Source organism: Thunnus thynnus, chromosome 8, assembly GCF_963924715.1.
Source record: "Thunnus thynnus chromosome 8, fThuThy2.1, whole genome shotgun sequence".
NCBI classification, from domain to species: domain Eukaryota; kingdom Metazoa; phylum Chordata; class Actinopteri; order Scombriformes; family Scombridae; genus Thunnus; species Thunnus thynnus.
Window position 1 is genome coordinate 16,287,397 of NC_089524.1, and position 18,036 is coordinate 16,305,432.

General features: G+C 38.8%; 2 protein-coding genes across 2 annotated transcripts in view; one reads left to right on the forward strand and one right to left on the reverse strand.

Annotated features, from left to right (window-relative positions):
* rnf13 (ring finger protein 13) overlaps positions 1-9,019 on the reverse strand; it is a 44,665-nt gene extending 35,646 nt beyond the window's left edge. Inside the window, exons 1-3 of the mRNA XM_067596763.1 lie at positions 8,805-9,019; positions 4,977-5,231; positions 4,641-4,721 (exon numbers count right to left, since the gene is read on the reverse strand). Coding sequence (XP_067452864.1) covers positions 4,641-4,721; positions 4,977-5,090 — 195 coding nt within the window. The 5' untranslated portion in view covers positions 5,091-5,231; positions 8,805-9,019. The remainder of the gene's footprint in view (positions 1-4,640; positions 4,722-4,976; positions 5,232-8,804) is intronic.
* Positions 9,020-12,201: 3,182 nt separating this feature from the next.
* LOC137187685 (protein ANKUB1-like) lies at positions 12,202-16,552 on the forward strand. Its single transcript, XM_067596767.1, has 6 exons — positions 12,202-12,291; positions 12,665-12,808; positions 14,241-14,460; positions 14,815-14,929; positions 15,059-15,973; positions 16,471-16,552. Exons 1-6 carry the CDS (start codon positions 12,202-12,204, stop codon positions 16,550-16,552), a joined length of 1,566 nt encoding a protein of 521 aa, XP_067452868.1.
* The last annotated feature ends 1,484 nt before the right edge of the window (positions 16,553-18,036 follow it).

An 18,036-nucleotide genomic window follows, 5' to 3' on the forward strand; every position in this document is an offset into this window, starting at 1 on the left:
TATGCATGCCATTACTGTACATTTACCAGAACTAGACACAAGACAAATGACTCATGTTGGTGCATTAGACAATCACATTAGTCCTTCATCTCTATGACAAAACATTGATGAGACAAAAAAACCCCCTCAGTGTCAACATTTCACCTCTTAGATTCTGACACAGGTGCTGACCATTTCCTGTATTATTTGCTGAAACCCAAAGCATAATCAATGTGTGTTATTTCATACAAGGGGAGCACACATCACATATGTATTCTGTGTAATATTAGTTGGACTTGTTTAGAATTGGAGACAAATTGTCTCAGACAATCTGTAAATGACCTTTTGGCCACTAGAATCAGCTTTTAATACCTTTGGCTTAGAGCAAAAAAAAGGTTCAGAGACCTCTAGGGGACTTCACAGGGTTTTTAGGAATCCCCTAACAATTTTACTGCCTACAGATTAGTAGTAATATCTCTATTACTCAACTGTTACCTCCAACTATGCAGTATTGAGAGCGGTACCATTCAATAGTGAACCAATAACAAATAGCTGCTCATATGCATCCCCAGGAATGAGATCTTTTTTTCAAATTGGTATCTCTAGACCTTATGTGTGCCCATGTGGGTGCAGAACATGAAAATGTCATCCATCCATCCAACCATTATTTATACCTGTATATCTTATGCAGGATAGAAGAGGCTGGAGCCCATTACAGCTAACATTGCAAGAGAGGGTTCACCTTTGACAAGTCCCCAGTCTATCCCAGGGATAACACATTTACTCTACTCTACTACAACATATGGACAATTTTGAGTCTTCAGTTCACCTAACCTGCACGTTTCTGGAAAGTAGACAGACATGGCACCCAGAGAGAAACCTCACGGTCACAGGTAGCTCATGCTACTTGAAGATATATACACGATATATACGTAGGGTACCAGCTTCCAGCATGCAACCTCCTCATGTGCCTTTTGCTCAGCATGTCATGTGGAGGACTGTTTCCTTCCTCCTTTGTCCTCTCACAAAAAACTCACAGATGAACAAACAACTTCATTCAAGTTCTTGTATCTAGATTTCAATTAGGACCTGAGTGAATTATGATTTGTGTAGAATCTGGCATTTACCAACTGATAGTCCAAATCCATTCTGTTGGTTCTATAGTAGCAAAATCTTTAAGCTAGTCTGAAATGTTTAGAAGCAGTATTAGAAATAGAGACAACACTATAGAAGTCTACTAAAACAATTATTTTGTGATGTCTGGACAAACAGACTTCTATGTTATGCATAAAGGAATATTTTAGAGACAAAACAATTAATCAAATCATCAGTCTACTTGACAGAAAATTAATCGACAAATATTTTGATAAAGATCAAGCAAAAATTACAAACATTTTCCAGTTCCAGCTTCACTTTTGTGAGGATTTGCTGTTTTTCTTTGTCTTATGTGATTGTAAACTGATAATAATTTGAAGATGGCTCCTTGGGCCACTTTTCTAAATCCCAAACATCTTACTTTACATATTTAATCTTTATTTTCACATATTTTAAGAAGGAAAACATGGGTGTTTTCAGGGACTTTACCACTATTCAAACCCGGTCCTCATTGCCTCTCGCTGCGCCATATAAACCACAAAGACTTTCCATAGGAAACTCAAGCATCTCTTCTCAGTCTGTCTCTACACATGAACCTATAATTGTGGAGTTGAAAGCGGGCACAAAAAAATGAAGTAAAAACAAAAAGCCTGAAACCCAAATGGCACGTCCAAAATGTGGCTACAAAAAGGGAACACAGTTATTTTAAGCTGGGTGTCGATTCTTGGCCAGTGCCGTGCCTAAATAAAATCTCACAACCCTGAATTGTGTCTACACTGTGTGTAGCTCAGGGCCTCTTTTACTCTTTCTCTCAACCTTGAGTGTCTAATAAAAGCAAAAGTTCCCATAAATGTTGTTGAAAAAATGTTCAACATCAAACTACAAAACTGTACATGTCAAAAATTAAACAAAGCATAACTGTTGCGTACTGTGGGTGTGCAGAGGCTCGCAGTGGCCGTGCTTTGAGACCCTGAGGCGACTGTACACAGCCCCGGTTTTGTAAGTGGAAACAGGGGAGGCTCTGTTTGAAGCCTCGTACCCTGTGGGGAATCCTCCACAACAGTTTTGTGCTGCCTTGTGATGCCAGAGGTTTCTCCAGGCGTTATACAGCTGTACTAGTGCAAGACTACAACATTTGAAGTGAGTTTACTTCATAATACTAAAAACACCACCGCTCTACATCAACAAATCACTTATTACATATCACTTTTTGTTGGAAAATTACTACTTAAAGATGCACTAAGGCTTGTGCCTTGTAATTTGCATGAGTTTTTGTAAAGGTGAGCCTCTTTCCTTATTGTATGTACATTTATGAAAGGATTGTGCAAATAACAGACGGAGACACGGTATGTTCAAAGAGGTTGATTTATGCATTCATTTGGATTTACTAAGAATCAAAGAAGGTGCAAATAGTGCTAGTAAAAAGGAAGGATGTGGTGGGGGAAAGAAAGTGATACCTAGAAATCTAAATGGCTTCAAACAAAGAGTGAGTGCCTCCCAAAAATACCAAGACAGCTGCAGAGTACAAGTTTGGCCAACAAGGCAAACCTTCAGCATCTCTCACTTTGGAGGATGGGAAATCATTCTCTATTGAAGCCATAATTTGTGATAATGTGCATATATATTTTTACGTTAAAAACTTGCTGCAAATCAGAGCTGTTGTCTGAAACAACTAGCTGCCTGACCAGACACAGACATAGGCGAGGTACGGGAGATGTGCTGGACGGATTGAGTTTGGCCCTCAGGGAGTAGGGCAGCATGTCTGTCTGCATGGCACACGGCTAGACAGCAGCAGGGAGAGCAGAGGTGAAAAATAAGACAGAGATTCGATGTGAAATTAAGACAGAGAGTGGGAGACAAAGAGACTAAGCCTTTTCTCAGCTTTCATAACACATAATCTTATATAAGACTAATATGCACACACACACACACTCACAGATCAACATGACTGTATGCCATAATCCTTGCTGTTTGTCTGGACTGAGGTGACACATTACTCACAATAGGCATAAATAAATATACAGTACATGTAATACACTCAATACACAATGTGATGTAACTGTTTTTTTATTCTTACCACAGTGATTAGACAGTTCATCCTAGCAGTTTAGCAGTTAACAGCCAAGTCCTGTAATCATTTTTAAATTGCTTGCACACTGGATGACCCAGTTTAGATCACCTAAACTGACAGAAGGGAACGCATTCACTTTGGTAGTGAAATACTAGTAGTGTACCCCTTTTAGAGATACATGCATCTATAGTCCACTGTGAGCAATCCAGGCATGGTACAAGTGTTATTCCTTAAACCGACACTGACATGCTTAAGAAGTGTAACGTCCCTTAAAAAGTCATGTTCTATAAGCGTAAAAAAATGTAAGATTTTTTCTGACATTAGATTAATTTTTTAACCAAGAAAGAGTGTGTTCACTGTTATCATCTTCAAACTTTATGGTGTGAGGCAAATGCTAACAATCATCTCAACCAGAGCCTCCTCCTATCCTCCTATTTCCTAAAATATACCCTGAGGTCACATTTGATACATTCGGCAATGCCAAAATTAGCTGTCAGACTGTCACGGTGGGGTCATGACGTTAAACATAGCATCCTTAAATCCAGATAAGTGTCGTACGTAACCTGCATCTATACACAAACACAAAACAAGGCACAAAGTATTTCGCCATCAGCTAGCTTCTGCGTGCCAAAAGCCTTTGTGCAACAACAACTCGGCTCTTGACTGAGAAACGCCACAATGACCAGCTTAGATAGCAGACATGAATCATCCCTGCTGTTTGTGAGCTCTGTGGATCAACCGGCGTGTGTGGGCATAAAGAAACTTCTCAACAACACACGTCATGACAATCCTCAGCAGCAATGTCGGGGAGAAATTTTGACGGCGTGTTCATAAACTGTAATGTAGCTGCTTCAAAGTCTGACTAGAGTGTAATTTCTATACTTTTTGAAGTCTTTCTACAATGTGTAGCTGCGACTACATAATAATAAAAAGCATTTTTTCATGTTTCTCATCTGATTACAATTCAAAACTGAACCCCCTTTTGTTGTATTCACAAACATAACTAATGTTTTCTTTTACCAGCATCATAAAACACAGTAACATTGAAAATGCAGCTGTCCAGTATTGCACATGTATTTGGGAAGAATAGCAGGTTTCAGTTCTTTCTTTTACATCCTCATGTAATATAGATTGTTCCTTTAAGTAGCTGCATGTTGTGAAAACAATGACCACATCCAACTAAAGACCACACTCATATTTTTGTTATTTTCCGTACTTTTTCTAATTTTCTGCTCATTCCAACAGATGTTTATTTTGTTTACTTTCTAGTACATACTGTATATGATTTACACACTCTTTCTCACTTTTATGTTTTCATGGTTAAAAATTAATTTTAATGGAGCTGTAAATTAGAAATATGCCATAAAACAACTGAACCAGGTATCATAAAAACCTGGGGATTTGTAGGCACTTCCCAATCACATAGAAGTGTACAAACCTACTCAGTTAATAAATAAACCAGTCCAACAATAACCTTTGACCCTTCTGCACTCACCTTCAGTCCATCGCTAGGTAGCCGGTACCCAAACCGTGCAGGGAGGTCATCAAAGTTCTCCGTTTTGTTTTCAAACGAGTACTGAAAGATGGGAAAATTACGTTTAATTGCTTTTGATTTAAGATATTTCATGAAGATTGATACATCGTTAAAATGAATGGACAGTATCTAAATTCAACTGAGTGAGAAATTTAACACATTCCTGTCATGCTTATCAAGTTGTTATTATTGCTGAGCTGTTTTCCAATAAAGCAACATGGGCATCCCGTTGTCGGAATAACTGTATCACACTGTTTTATTACAGCCTTACAAGCATTTGTAATAAGAATGACTCACGGCGGCGATGTCAGCTTCCACAGGCAGCAGGTTGAGGAAGGCAAAGAGCTGGACGGTGAAGATGGTGTAGATCTGCGTGGCCGACAGCATCAACATTCCCAGGGACAGCAGCATCTTGGCATCACGTTACAACCCTCAGCTGCTATGCCACTCACTCATGAACATACAAAACCATAAACACATACAACCACACACACAACCGCACACACTGGCCTGCAGCGAAAAACCCCTGGACACCGCCCGTTGTTGTCACACCTAGAAAAGACACCGATGTTTGTGCATATGTAAAGCTTTTACTCTTGTACGCTGATAGAAAAGTGCTAAGATGTATTGATTTAAATGTATACATTTCCTCACATTAGATGCTAAAATGAGGTACAGGTACGATTATTTTAACCTGCTGTAAGCTAGTCTGTGCTTGGAGCAGACTGGTGCACATTAGACTAAATAATATGATCTTGCACAGAGTGAACATCGGCACTCATTTTTCTTTTGGAATTCTCTACTAACAGAGCAATTACAGGAAAATTAGCCGTTGCCTTTCCTCCACAAGGAGACCCAAGGTCAAGGTGAGCTACAACAGTGCAACTTTCATATGCAGGTTTCTTTGTTGGTTGGGCGTGTCTGTGTTTGTTGGCTTGTTAAGAGAAAACGACTCTATATTTGGCTCCTAGTGCTAGTTTTGTCAAACAGATTAGCTGTACTGAGGTTCAGCTGTCAACACGGTGGGCTGTTTAAATGCTTTTTTCAGATGTTTGACTCGTACCGATCACTGCAGCGTTTCGCTGTCTAAACCTCACTCTGTTCCAATCCTATCGTCTGGTCTGTCAATTATCTCGATCCGCATGTGTACACCCTCTGAAGGTTCGTGTGAAGTGGAATTTCAGCTTGCGGAACACATTCGGTGATCACACGGAACATAAATATCAATACTGAACTTAATCTAAGGCAACTGCAAAAAAGAAGAACTTCAATTTTGGATAATGTGGCAGCAGAATAAACTGCACAGACTGTCAAGAGAAGCCCGAACACCTCAACAAGTGCCAATAATACAGCTCCCCACTCTTACACAAGTTATACAGAGTATTCACTTGTCCAACTTTTCCAGTTAAAGAAAATACCCAACAAGAGCAACATACACTCTTTAGGGGAATGAACAAAGAAAAGCAACAATAAAAGTTTGTGAAGTTTGTCCTTTGAGAGATCTGTCATTAGGCTTCTCCCTTTCGTCAGTGTCAGCACTACCTTGCCGCTAGGTCCTGTGTGTGTCTTTTATGTTTCTTAGCCAGCCACTTGCCACACACAGATTAAAGTGAGAGCTGCTGTGAGCCTAACATCACAGCATGAGGGGTACAATCTTGTAAAGTGGAGGCAGCATGTGATCAGGTCAGGAGAAACCAACAGCTTAGTTTAGACTACTAAACTGTGTTGTCAAGCAAAGTAAGGAAAGTAGGATTTGAGTATTATTGATATTTATTTATTTATTCAAATGAAATCTACACCTAACAGGTAGGCCAGAAGGGGCAGGATTGTTATTAGACCACTGCTGAGAGATTTTTTAAATTTAACTTTTAGTGTCTACAGTCAGTCAGTTATCTCCCAAATAAATTGATGCACAACATTTAAGGTTTTGCTAATATCCTGTGACAAATCATACCCAAGATTATTAATATGTTTCATTTCATTCCAAAACCACCATGTGTTAACTTTACATAAGTGGAATTTACCTATTTTACTGTAGCACAGATGCTTGGGCCAGATGGGGACATCGGAAAAAACAGCTTTACTAGGACCTGCCCACATTTATTACTGAACACTCCACTGAGTCCAAGTGTCTGCAATCACTTAAATACTTCGACTCAAATGTAGCAAACATATTTAATTGACTTTTGGCAGAACATTTTTAAACAAATTTGTTCTTGCATTTTTTATTGAAAGCAGAAGCACCACTGAAAGGTACCCTGCAATACCCTGGTTCCTCAAATGAAAACACGTTTTAGGAAATATCTGCTCCCTTCAGTCTTCACAAAGGGTTCAAACTTTATCCATTCAAACAGCGATTGTCACATTAAAACAAAAAAATGCCCTTTTATGACTGAAATAATTGAAAACAGGCGATTATATAGTAGTAATTAACAAATCACTCATTCACATATCAAATCATTGTGATACTGATCCTGACCTATTATTTTAAGCAACTGTTGCCAAAACTGACAGCTCTGCCAATATATCATGCACCCCCTGCTTTAATATAAGCAGTTTTAGTTCTTCTTATAAAATCACCCTACTTTATCTGCCCAGTCTGCTAAATGCAGTTGTTACTTTAAAAGTACTGAGGTTCAATTACAAGCCCTAATCACATCTGTGCAAAATGCAGCCTTGTTACATAACTTTCCATCCCTACTGTCCTGCTAATGCTGCTGCTGCCATTTCCCACTAAACAAGGCCTTAGACACTGAGCACCTCAAGTACACATGTTGCTCTGTGAGGACATGATGTAGCCAGGTTTCCCTCTGGCAGATCAAAACAGAGCTCTGGACTCAAAAGTACTGTCATCAGAGAAATGCCACGCTTCACTTTCTTTTCAGCTTTTGTCTTCCTCCAATCTAATAATCATCACCATTAAGGGTTTTGGGAAAGAGGCTTTGAGGGGAAAAAATCCTCCCAGGAAGTCACATTTACACACATTTGTTAAAGTGCATCTCCATTTCCGTACCAGTAAAAAGATGGCAGCTGGTGACAAAATTGATATCACAACATCTCTGACAACTCCCAATATTGACAACCAGGGTAACCAGTGTTTTAAAAAAGCAACTCATAGTGAGGATTGAGAGACAACAAATAAGTTTATATTCAAGAAATACAAATAAAATGTATACAATATTAATGTACTTGTGTACTTACTTATTCATAATACAGAACATGTTCCGGAAAATGAATTCAGAAATTGTTTTTTCTTCATACAATAGTCTAATGGGTCTAATTTTGGCAGAATTTAATGCCTGACAAGTCATGATGCATCATCATGCTAATGCAAAAATACTGTCAGCCTAATATTCCTGTAAGACCATCATGCTCAACATCACTGCCTGTCACCACACTTCTGTCATCCTATAGTACATGTCATTTTCCTTCATAAATCCTACCTAAACTTCGCTTACATGTCAGTGTGTGCAACCTGAAAACATTATATTCATAGAAGAGTGTTAGAGGATTAGAAACATATCTTCAAAAAGCAGTTATGACCTACACTTATGTCTATTCTTGATGAAAACAGTAGCTTACGTTTGTGACTTAAATGCAAACATTAAAAAAACCCTATCATTACATGAGAGGCCAAACCTGTGTGGCAGGGCAACCAAACACACAAACACACATTACACTAAAACTGTGTGAAATTGTGGGGAAGTGAAAACTAGGCTACATCACCCATGACAACTGTAAGCAGATGGTGACTAAACATCAAATGACATTTACTGAAAAAAAAAAAAAACAACGCTATAAGGTAATAATGTGTTTCCTCAATTTACTAAGCACTGTGATCAGAGGTTAAAACAGCAAAATGACAAAGCATGCTATCAGCGTTTACACATAGTAATTAAGCCATAAATCAGAAATAACCATTAAACTTCATAACCCAAAATCTCATTGACAAGTTAGCATTCGGATTAAAAACGACCAAAATGACATGAATAATAACTCTAGTGACACTGAAAAGTACTGTCAAATAACTACAGTTTTTAGGGTGTAGCAACAGACATAAATAAATCAGTTTGCACCCGCGCTAGCATCGTGCTAACAGCTAGCTGGTGTGTCGTGGGTGTTTACCTTTATTTCTGCTTGGAGGTCTATCTTATCCGGCAATTTAGCTGCTGACAATGACATCGCCCTCCTTTACTATGCGTCGAGTGAAGGACTGCGTACAACAGCAGAGATTTTGCATGGACTTCATGCCGTTTGAACGGTGTGTCAGAGAGTATGAACGTAAACGTTGTAGTATAATAATCCGGTCCGCTAGCTTTCTTCTTCTCTTCATGACGTGAGAGCGCAAACTTCCGCCACATGCAGATTCAGCCCCTGATTGGACGAACCGACTGTCAATCATTCTGTTCCGGACATGACTCCGGACGTAAACATATCCACGTGATGACACAAACAACCACTTTTATGGTCACATGAACTGCCTGAACCGAGCAACTAGCCTGTATTTACAGCTTTATTACACCTGTGTTAGGGCATTATGAGATTTAACCGGCAGGACAATGTGCAGAACATATATATATTAAGTAGAAATAAGTGTATTGTCATCTGCCCAAATGTTGTCATCCTCACCCGCTCCAAAATGTCTTGAAAACATCTCTAGCACCCTCTATACCCTTTGTAGTGAATTTGATGATAGGTTCACAATTCTTCAAGTCTGTCTTAAAACAGCAGTTGGGTGTCCATATGAACACAGAAAGAGGTTTTCCTCACTGTAATCATTCTTCCTGTTCATACTGGCTATTAAAAGATCCCCTTCAAATGCGCTTTCAATGTAAGTGATAGAAGCCAAAATCCACAGTATGCCCACACAGTCACAAAAATGCATTTAAAAGTTTATCTGAAGCTTATATGTGGCTTCAGCAGTCTGAGTTAGTCATATCAAGTGGATATCTGCCACATTTACAGTCTTTTTAGCATCAAATTCCCTCTGTGATTCCTCAGACAGTGTTTCCCTGTTGAGCTGCGGTGGAAGAATAGTAACAAAAAGAGGGACTTTGGCACTAAAAAGACTGTAACTTTGAAAGGTATCTACTTGATTTGACTAATTTGGACAGCTGAAGCTTAATTTTAGCTTCAGATAAACTTTTAAATACATTTTTGCACAGGAGGAATGCAGATTTTGGCCCCCATAACTTACATTGTAAGTGCATTATGAAGGGATCTTCTAATATCAGTGTGAACAGGAGGAATTATTAAAGCAAACAATATTTCAATGTTCTTTCGATACCTGACTGTTGTTTCAAGACTGACATGAAAAAACGTGAACTTGTCCTTTAATAAGGGAATGAAATAAAGAACAAATAAGGAATATTGTTATATTTAGAAAGAGTAAGAAAAAGAAAAAAGCTACAATTAGGGGCTTTTACCAGACCATACCAATGTCTTGTTTGTTTAAGACTATTTACAACAAATTACGTATACCTCATTTCATTGCTTCACCTTTTGAAAACCATATTGATCATTTTTTCTGCTGTTTTAGGCAGAAAATGTATTACCATACACATGATAACCAATGTAGGCTCTTGAATCTTGCCTTCAATACGATTTTACGTACAGTGGTATGTTGAATGCTGGAATTCTGGTGCATGTTTACTGGATTAGTTTTCCATATTGCTTGTTTTACTTAAGAAAAAGTTCTGAGTACATCTTCACTACTAGAATGACAATAATAATAATAACAATTATGCACAATTCTCAACACTTCTCCCACATACCATGTCAAAGGTTTACGGCTTTCTTGCCTTTATCAGGGTGATGGAAAACAGTTCTGTGAGATGTAAAGTTCTGAAGGCCTTGTACTGAAACTCACATTGATCTGCACTTTGATATGTGTGCACTCTCAGCATTAATAGCTGTTTTATCTATCTTCACCACTACAAAGGGCACAATATATCTATATTTAAAATCCATATGTGTTTTGATTTGTGCTCCAAGAACAGAAATCATCAACCTGTAGATTTGGAACAGTTAAAGGACATTGAAAAACTGAGTCACTCTTTGCTCCCTTGTAGCCAGGACTCAACATATAAACCCTGGGACAGCTAAAAACTTTAAAAGGTCAAATGCAAATTAGCAGGCCCCAATAAAACTTTATAGAAGAACTCTTAAAGTCTATCAAAGAACATTTCAAATTACTGTAACATTCCCTCGGCACAGAGTGAAACCCCTCGGTAGTCCTTTTGTCTCTTACTAAACGGCAGAGAAAGGAGCTGACGTAAGACCGTGTTGGGGTTGGGGCCATGTTTCCAAACTAATATAAAACCGTATAAACGTATAATACTGTAAGTCATTTTGGATATAAAAAAAATTAATAACATGTGTAAATAACATTTTCTTTCCCCATTAAAGTTTTTTTGTGGTGGGGAGTTTTACTTTATCAGAATCAGTGGGTTGTCGTATCCTGTGCAGATTGTAAAACTACTTGAGGCAAATTTATGATTTGTGATATTGGGCTATATAACAAAATTGACTTGACTATTTAATGAGTTTTGTCAGTTTCAGACAAGTTTCTTGAACCTTTTGTCTTATGGTAGCCCACTGCACGAATATGATCTTGTATGTTCAGTTTAATACTAGAGCAGAATCAATGATCAGAAATATAATCATGACGCTCTTTTTTTCCCTTCAAGCACACTTTCTGCTTGGTCAGACATGCTAATGAAGACATTGTACTTCTCCTGTACTGCTCTGCAAACATTTCCTCAAATGATAATTTCTTAACTACATCTGAACTTTGTGACTGAAGATCCGGCCACGTGTTGTGATGTCTGCTGTAAGGCAGCAGTTCATGTGTACAGATGACATGAGACTAACTCATACTCCAGTTTCATGGCTCAATCACAAGTTGTCACATGCAACACAACATAACTACATAAACAGGTAATGTCTTCTATGTTGTTTAAAGTGTACTCGCTATATAGGCCCATATAATTTTGTTTTGTATATGTTGTCTTCTGTCTCCATCAAGTTATTTTAAATTTGTGATAAAGAACGACATGAATCACTGAACTGAATTTGAACATTAACATTCCCAAGTCAGAGAGAGAAAAACAACCATGTAATGAAGGCTTATACCAATTAAGGCCAACCCCAGCTGTGTTTTTCTTTTTTAATTACACTACTAAGCAATTTTCATATTTAGCTTTATTTGAACGATTCCATTCAGCTGGATGAGACAAATTTCATGCCTAATGAAGAAACTGTTTCAAATCCTAATTGGATAAACTTGTCACCAAAAAAATAAGTCAAGGTTAATCAGCTCCTGAACAGCTTACATTTTAGAAATTTCATTTGTTAAAAGCAGCCAAACCAAAGTATTCTGCCTTCCCAAATTTTCCACCCAACTCCTGTCCCCCCCCTCTCTCCCCCCTACAGTGACTCTGCCCTTGCATCCCTCACACACTCCTGACCGATCATAGCGCCACAGAGGAGCACAAACAGACGGAGGACGGATGTCCTGACCATGAGGGTCTTTATCTGCTTTGAGGGGTCCTGGGAGTCTTTTGACGTCCATCCAGATCAGACTGTGGGGGCCATGAAGCAGATGATCAAGGTAATAGAAGCTCCAGTGCTGGCCCAGGGCCTCAACTGTTATTGGCCCCGAATTTATTGATAAGTTTTGAAATTCTGCCCGATGTTTGAAACACTTGCTAATGGGAAATAAAATGTTGGATGGATTTATTACACCTTTCTTATAAAGATTTCTTGTATTAGGTGCAAGATTATGCATTGCAGAAATTTTTACATTTGTATTTGTGTATGCATGAACTGGAAATAACACTGAAGCAAGACTTTTTTATGATGAGAAAGCAAAATCTCACCATCAGTCTACCTTTATTCAGCTCACAGTCAAACTCCATGCAGCTACAGATTGTGTCTTGCATGCAATATGTTACTGTATGGATCCATTCTGTTCATTTCTGTAGGACAACTTTCTTGTGCAACTGTCCAATGACAAGCAGGTAAGGCACTACCTGGAGCTGAGCTATGGTGGTGCAGCGCTGCAGGACAACTGGGCTCTGTGCGACGTGGGCATCACAAGTGGCAGTGCCATCCGATGCCTGATAAAGGTATTAAAACATCACAAAGGGTTAAGAGTTTCAGAGCTGTGTTGGGATTTTGCAGTAAATACAATCAGCTTACAATGATTCATACTGAGAGAGAATGCTGAAGTGCAACTTTGTTTAGCTTTTTTTTAAAAATAATTCTACATAAAAGGTGATTGCAGTGTTTGCATTAAACTCTATTTTGTTTGCACAAAAATTAAAGATGTAAATGTTAATTCATAAAATACTTGTGTAGTGGTCACTTCTTCTCCTGGAACTGCTGCTTTGTATCTTGCTCAACAACACTTCAGTAGGATGGATGCTGCAGACCTGCAGTCCCTTCATTCATTACATACTATCACTAATGACACTCCAATCTTTTCACTCTGTGGCTACTAAAATTAGTATGTTGCTACATACATATTCATAACTTGGGATTTATTTCTCATCAAAGACACATCAAACAGACTGGTGCACTAATATGGAGCTACGTGTTCCCATGTGAGCGGCAGCTTGTAAGGAAATTAGTTTATGGCTGTCTGACATTTTTAGTTTGTCCCCATTACTTGGATTTTAGTATTGGGGCACATTCCAGGCTTGTCACTAAGCAACCGTGTGTAAAAGTTGACAGTGCTTGCATGTGTGTGTATGTGTGTCCCTGCACTGCTATGGTCATTGTTTAACATCCTCTCATAAAAATAGTTGTTTTCTATAGAGTCTACAGTGTTTCAGTCACCCTCCAGGCTACTTTCTACATCTTAGTCTGTGACACTGACTTTGCCTTGACATTCCTCTTTACATTTATGTCCACTTGCCCCACTTGGTCTACCTTTGTTTATTCAATACTCATCATTCATCATTAAATGATTATAATACAAATAAGGCATCACCCAAGGTCCTCCAACATGTACATTTTCAGTCTAAATCTTTGGCATGCATGATGATAAAACATGCAAAGGGCTCCTGAAGATGAATCTACATCTCTGTTGATACTTACAAAATGCAAAACTCATTTCATTAACACACACAGATGCATACAACACACATGCAATTGTTGCAGTTGTACAGTTGCGTACAGTTATTGCAGGTTTTAATTATTTTAAAGTGAGTTGAATATATGTGAAGTCCAGCCCTTATTTTTGTGTGTATAATATCAACCACAGTGTGGCAGCAAACTGCAAGATCATTAGGTGATGCCACTGATGATGAGATGCCATGTGGCACTTTGACTATGTTTTTACATTAAACACACATAAAATAATAATTTCATTTAATATAATAGTTTTAATGTTATAGTTGTTATAGTGTAATAGTTAAAAATAAATAAAATATTATATAATGAGTCAAAAAAATCTATAAAAAATGAACATTGGCTATTGCAGGCATTCATCTTGTGTCTTCTCTTCTCTTGTTTCATTAACCTCAAGGCCACTGTGTCATTATAATTAATTTTCAGAGTGAACAGAAGCCTGTGTTGCGTGTGTTCAACGCTGTGACAGGAGAAACCTTGTCAATCATGGGAAGTGTCACTATCCTGCGTTATATGTCTGTGGCCAGACTGAAAACTGTGGTGTCTGTGCGGAGCGGCCTCCCTGTCAGCACCTTCAGATTGAGCACGCCTGCTGGTGTTGAACTCTACGACTGCAACCAACTGAAAGACTACGCCATCGAAGTGGGTATGGCCTGCTGTTGTTCGATGCTAAAACTTTGTGAATATTTTAATAATAAATGTAATCATTTCACTAAAAGACTAGATATGACATCATTTCTTGGTTTCTGAATCACTACATTACTTTGTGTTGTATAGTGTATTGTCTTAGTTGTACTGTACTGAAGAATTGCCCTCTCTCCTAGTCTAGCCTCTGTTCCCCTCACCTGTACAGGACAGTAAAATGTGAGCACTATGTCAAGATTAAAGAGTGATGTTACTCTGTATGATGAGAATATAAGGCTACTGTGCTCTCAAAAGCCATGCATAGAAATTAAACGAAATAGAAAGTTAAAATAGCTTTTCTTGTACTGTAATTTAGGCACTATTCTTCGTTTGGACACATGGGATGGGTGGGTGGAGTACCTCCAGGGTTGCCTCCTTGGCCACAGATTGACAGTCCAGAGTCACCTATCAGAGAAGAGGCCTGTAAGGAGGTCAGAAATTCCCCATGAGAGTAAAAGTGTGACAGAACTGTTGTAATGCAGCTTAAGTCAATGTGCAATCATGAAAAACCTTTTTATTCAGTCCACATCAAGTGAATCTTTCTATTCTTGCTATTCCAGGTTTCAGCTGCGAGTAGCGCTGTACATCGCTGCCTTTTTAGGCCACCTGGAACTGTCAAGCTGGCTGCTGGAGAGGGGGGCACATGCTGAGGAACCAGTGGGTGTCCATCCGTACCGCCAGTGGTGCCACCAAACTGCCCACCGTGACACCGGAAAGTGTCCCATCCACGTAGCTTCAGAGAGCAGTCAGCTCCTCATCCTTAAACTCTTTGTCACCAAGAACCCTTTGACCTTGGCTTGTCGGGATCCTGGGAGTCGTGACCCTTTGAAGATTGCCATTCAGCATGGCCACAGGGAATGTGTGTGCTACTTAGCCAACAAGCTGTGCTCAGTAGTATCCCTGCCAAATATGTCCCTGCGCATGTATATCTACCTACGAATAAGACACTGGGTGAGTTTGGGACGGAGAAGAGCGGCCTCCAGTCACAGCACTTCCTTCAAAGCCACAGTAGGGGATATGTTGCTGGTAGATGGCTTCAACCAGCCAAAGATGTCCTCCAAATCCAGGAAAGTGAAGAACAAACCAAGTAGAGGACTCCGAGCCAGAGCTTTGCGCCCCTTACCGCCCATCAGCACTATACTTTCAGTGCCCAATCTCCCCTCCAAAAGGGCATCACAGCATCTACACAGCCTGCAATCTGTGAACCCTGGTGACTTTAAAGAGATGCAGGAAAAGCATAAGTCGTATGAAAAGAACAGAGATGATGGTCCAGTGGGTAAAATCAGTAAGGGAGACAACAGCCTATGCAGTGGCAAGTTTTCTCTCCCACCTATCACCAGAGAACGCATCCCCTGCAGGCAGGTGTTTGTCAGTGCATCACCAAACTCCTCCCATATCCTGACTGAATCTTTGGAATCTCACAGCGATGGACGAACACCAAGAGAAAATGCCATATACTGCATGACTGTAGCCAGGTCTTTATCCTTTGTATTGTATGTTTATGTTCATGTGCAGTAAAGGCATCTTGATGGATCATAGAAATGCCATCTCATTTTACCCACATGATAGTTATACTATTGGTAAAGATCAAAATATATATTACAAGTACAGGTGTATTAATTGCTTGTTAAATAGGCAATTCACTTTTGTAAAAGAGACACAAGAGATAATATTTTAAAATGATGGTGCTGCTCATATATTTTCAACATCAAGACTGTCAGCTTCTGTCATACACTGCAAGTTACATTTTGTGATGAATATCTTTATGGCACAAAAGAAGATTGGTTTACCACATCGAACATTAAGAGGTTGCTCAGTTTATTCCAGTTTCCAACAGAGGAAATGCAATAGAGAAAAGAAACATACGTATGGAGAGATAGCAGACATTACATTTTTAGAGTGTAAACAAATGCTGTACATGGGAGCTTTAATGTGTTGTATACAATATACTGATTGTTTCTTTTTAATATAGCACCTTCACAGAGAAGCCTTGGCTGAAGCAGCTGGACATAGCACGGACACTGGCCAGAAAGCGTATCCAGACCGCAGCTTGATACCCATGGATCCACATTCAAGTCCCATCCAGATCTATCACCCATCAACCATGACCGCAGGTGGATATCCCAGCAGCTGCCTGAAACACTGTGGACGATGAAGAATCCTTCAGAGTAACAACTGAGAATTGAATCTCGGGCTTAGTGTTTTAGCGGAAATCACACCTGCTTTGTATTCTTATGCAAATATCTACCTTTTTATTGCTCTTCGAAAAAAGACAGAGAGCTAGATAGACATTATGGACATTATGTATAGATATTCAGACATTTTTCACGAATGCAATTTGAGTTTGACAAAAGTCCAGATAAGGACAAGCCTTGTAGTTGAAATAACTTTCCTTTGTTTGAAATTCAAGGCTTAGAATGCAGTGTATTTATTGAATAATGATGTGTTAATATGCTCTTTTTGCCATGTGGCTGTGCTGGAACTTCTACCTGCAAATAATACCAAATAATGAATATACAGTCTGCAATTATATATCTTTTTTGCCTAAAATAAAAAACTAACTGTTTCACTAATGAACACTCACATATGCCATCTCGCTCTCTCTTGGAATCAAATAAAACCTTTAACATCAACTTTTTTGATTCAATTGACTATTTCATATAATTTTCTATTACGCACGATCAGTCTGTAGCTACATCAATGCTCTACTTCATCTCTTGGTTGCTGGTTGCTTGTATGTTTATAATGGTTACTCATGCAGTCTTGGATACTACAGGAATGAACTCAGAGAACTCTGATACAGACACTGGCCTAGATGCTCTCTTTTCTGGAAATAATTCTCATAATGGAAGTGCCTTTGAGCAAAGCAGTAAAGAGCTATTTTCAGTCCTGGTGCACGGGGCCCAGAGCTCTGCTTTTTAAAATTCTTGTCACCAGGGACTATTTTCATAAACAGGAATGCAAGGTGAAGTCATTTAACAGCAATTAATGTTTAAATCAAACTTGGTTCAACTACAACTAAAATGTAACTGACTGTTGCTCTGAAATTACACCACCTTTATGTGCAGACTTCCTCTCCTAACAGGACAAAGGTTTGTACACGCTTATCTTTCTTGAATGTTCTTCCAGTACGTTGTTCACGTGCTATATTCTCTCACCCGTGACTTATCTGCCTGCTCTCACTCATTCAGCTTTATGGTATCTTCAAATGCAGTAAGAGATATGAATGAATAATAAGTTGAGTGCAGATCAACTACACACATTTTACTGCATTATGGACAGTTGTAGTGATATAAATTTTATAAGGATTTGGAGCATGAAAGGTAATAGTTGATTACAAGTCATTAATTGCAGTATGTTATTGTTGGCATAAATACAGTCATTTATATCCTTGTGTATTTTTCACAATCAAATGGCACCTTGGGAGCTAATAGCTTCCTACTTGGTTGTATTTTGTGTTCAGGCAAGTTTGTTGGGGTTAAACACAATGCAGACAGGGATCATTAAAAAATGTACACCAATAAAATATCAATAAGGA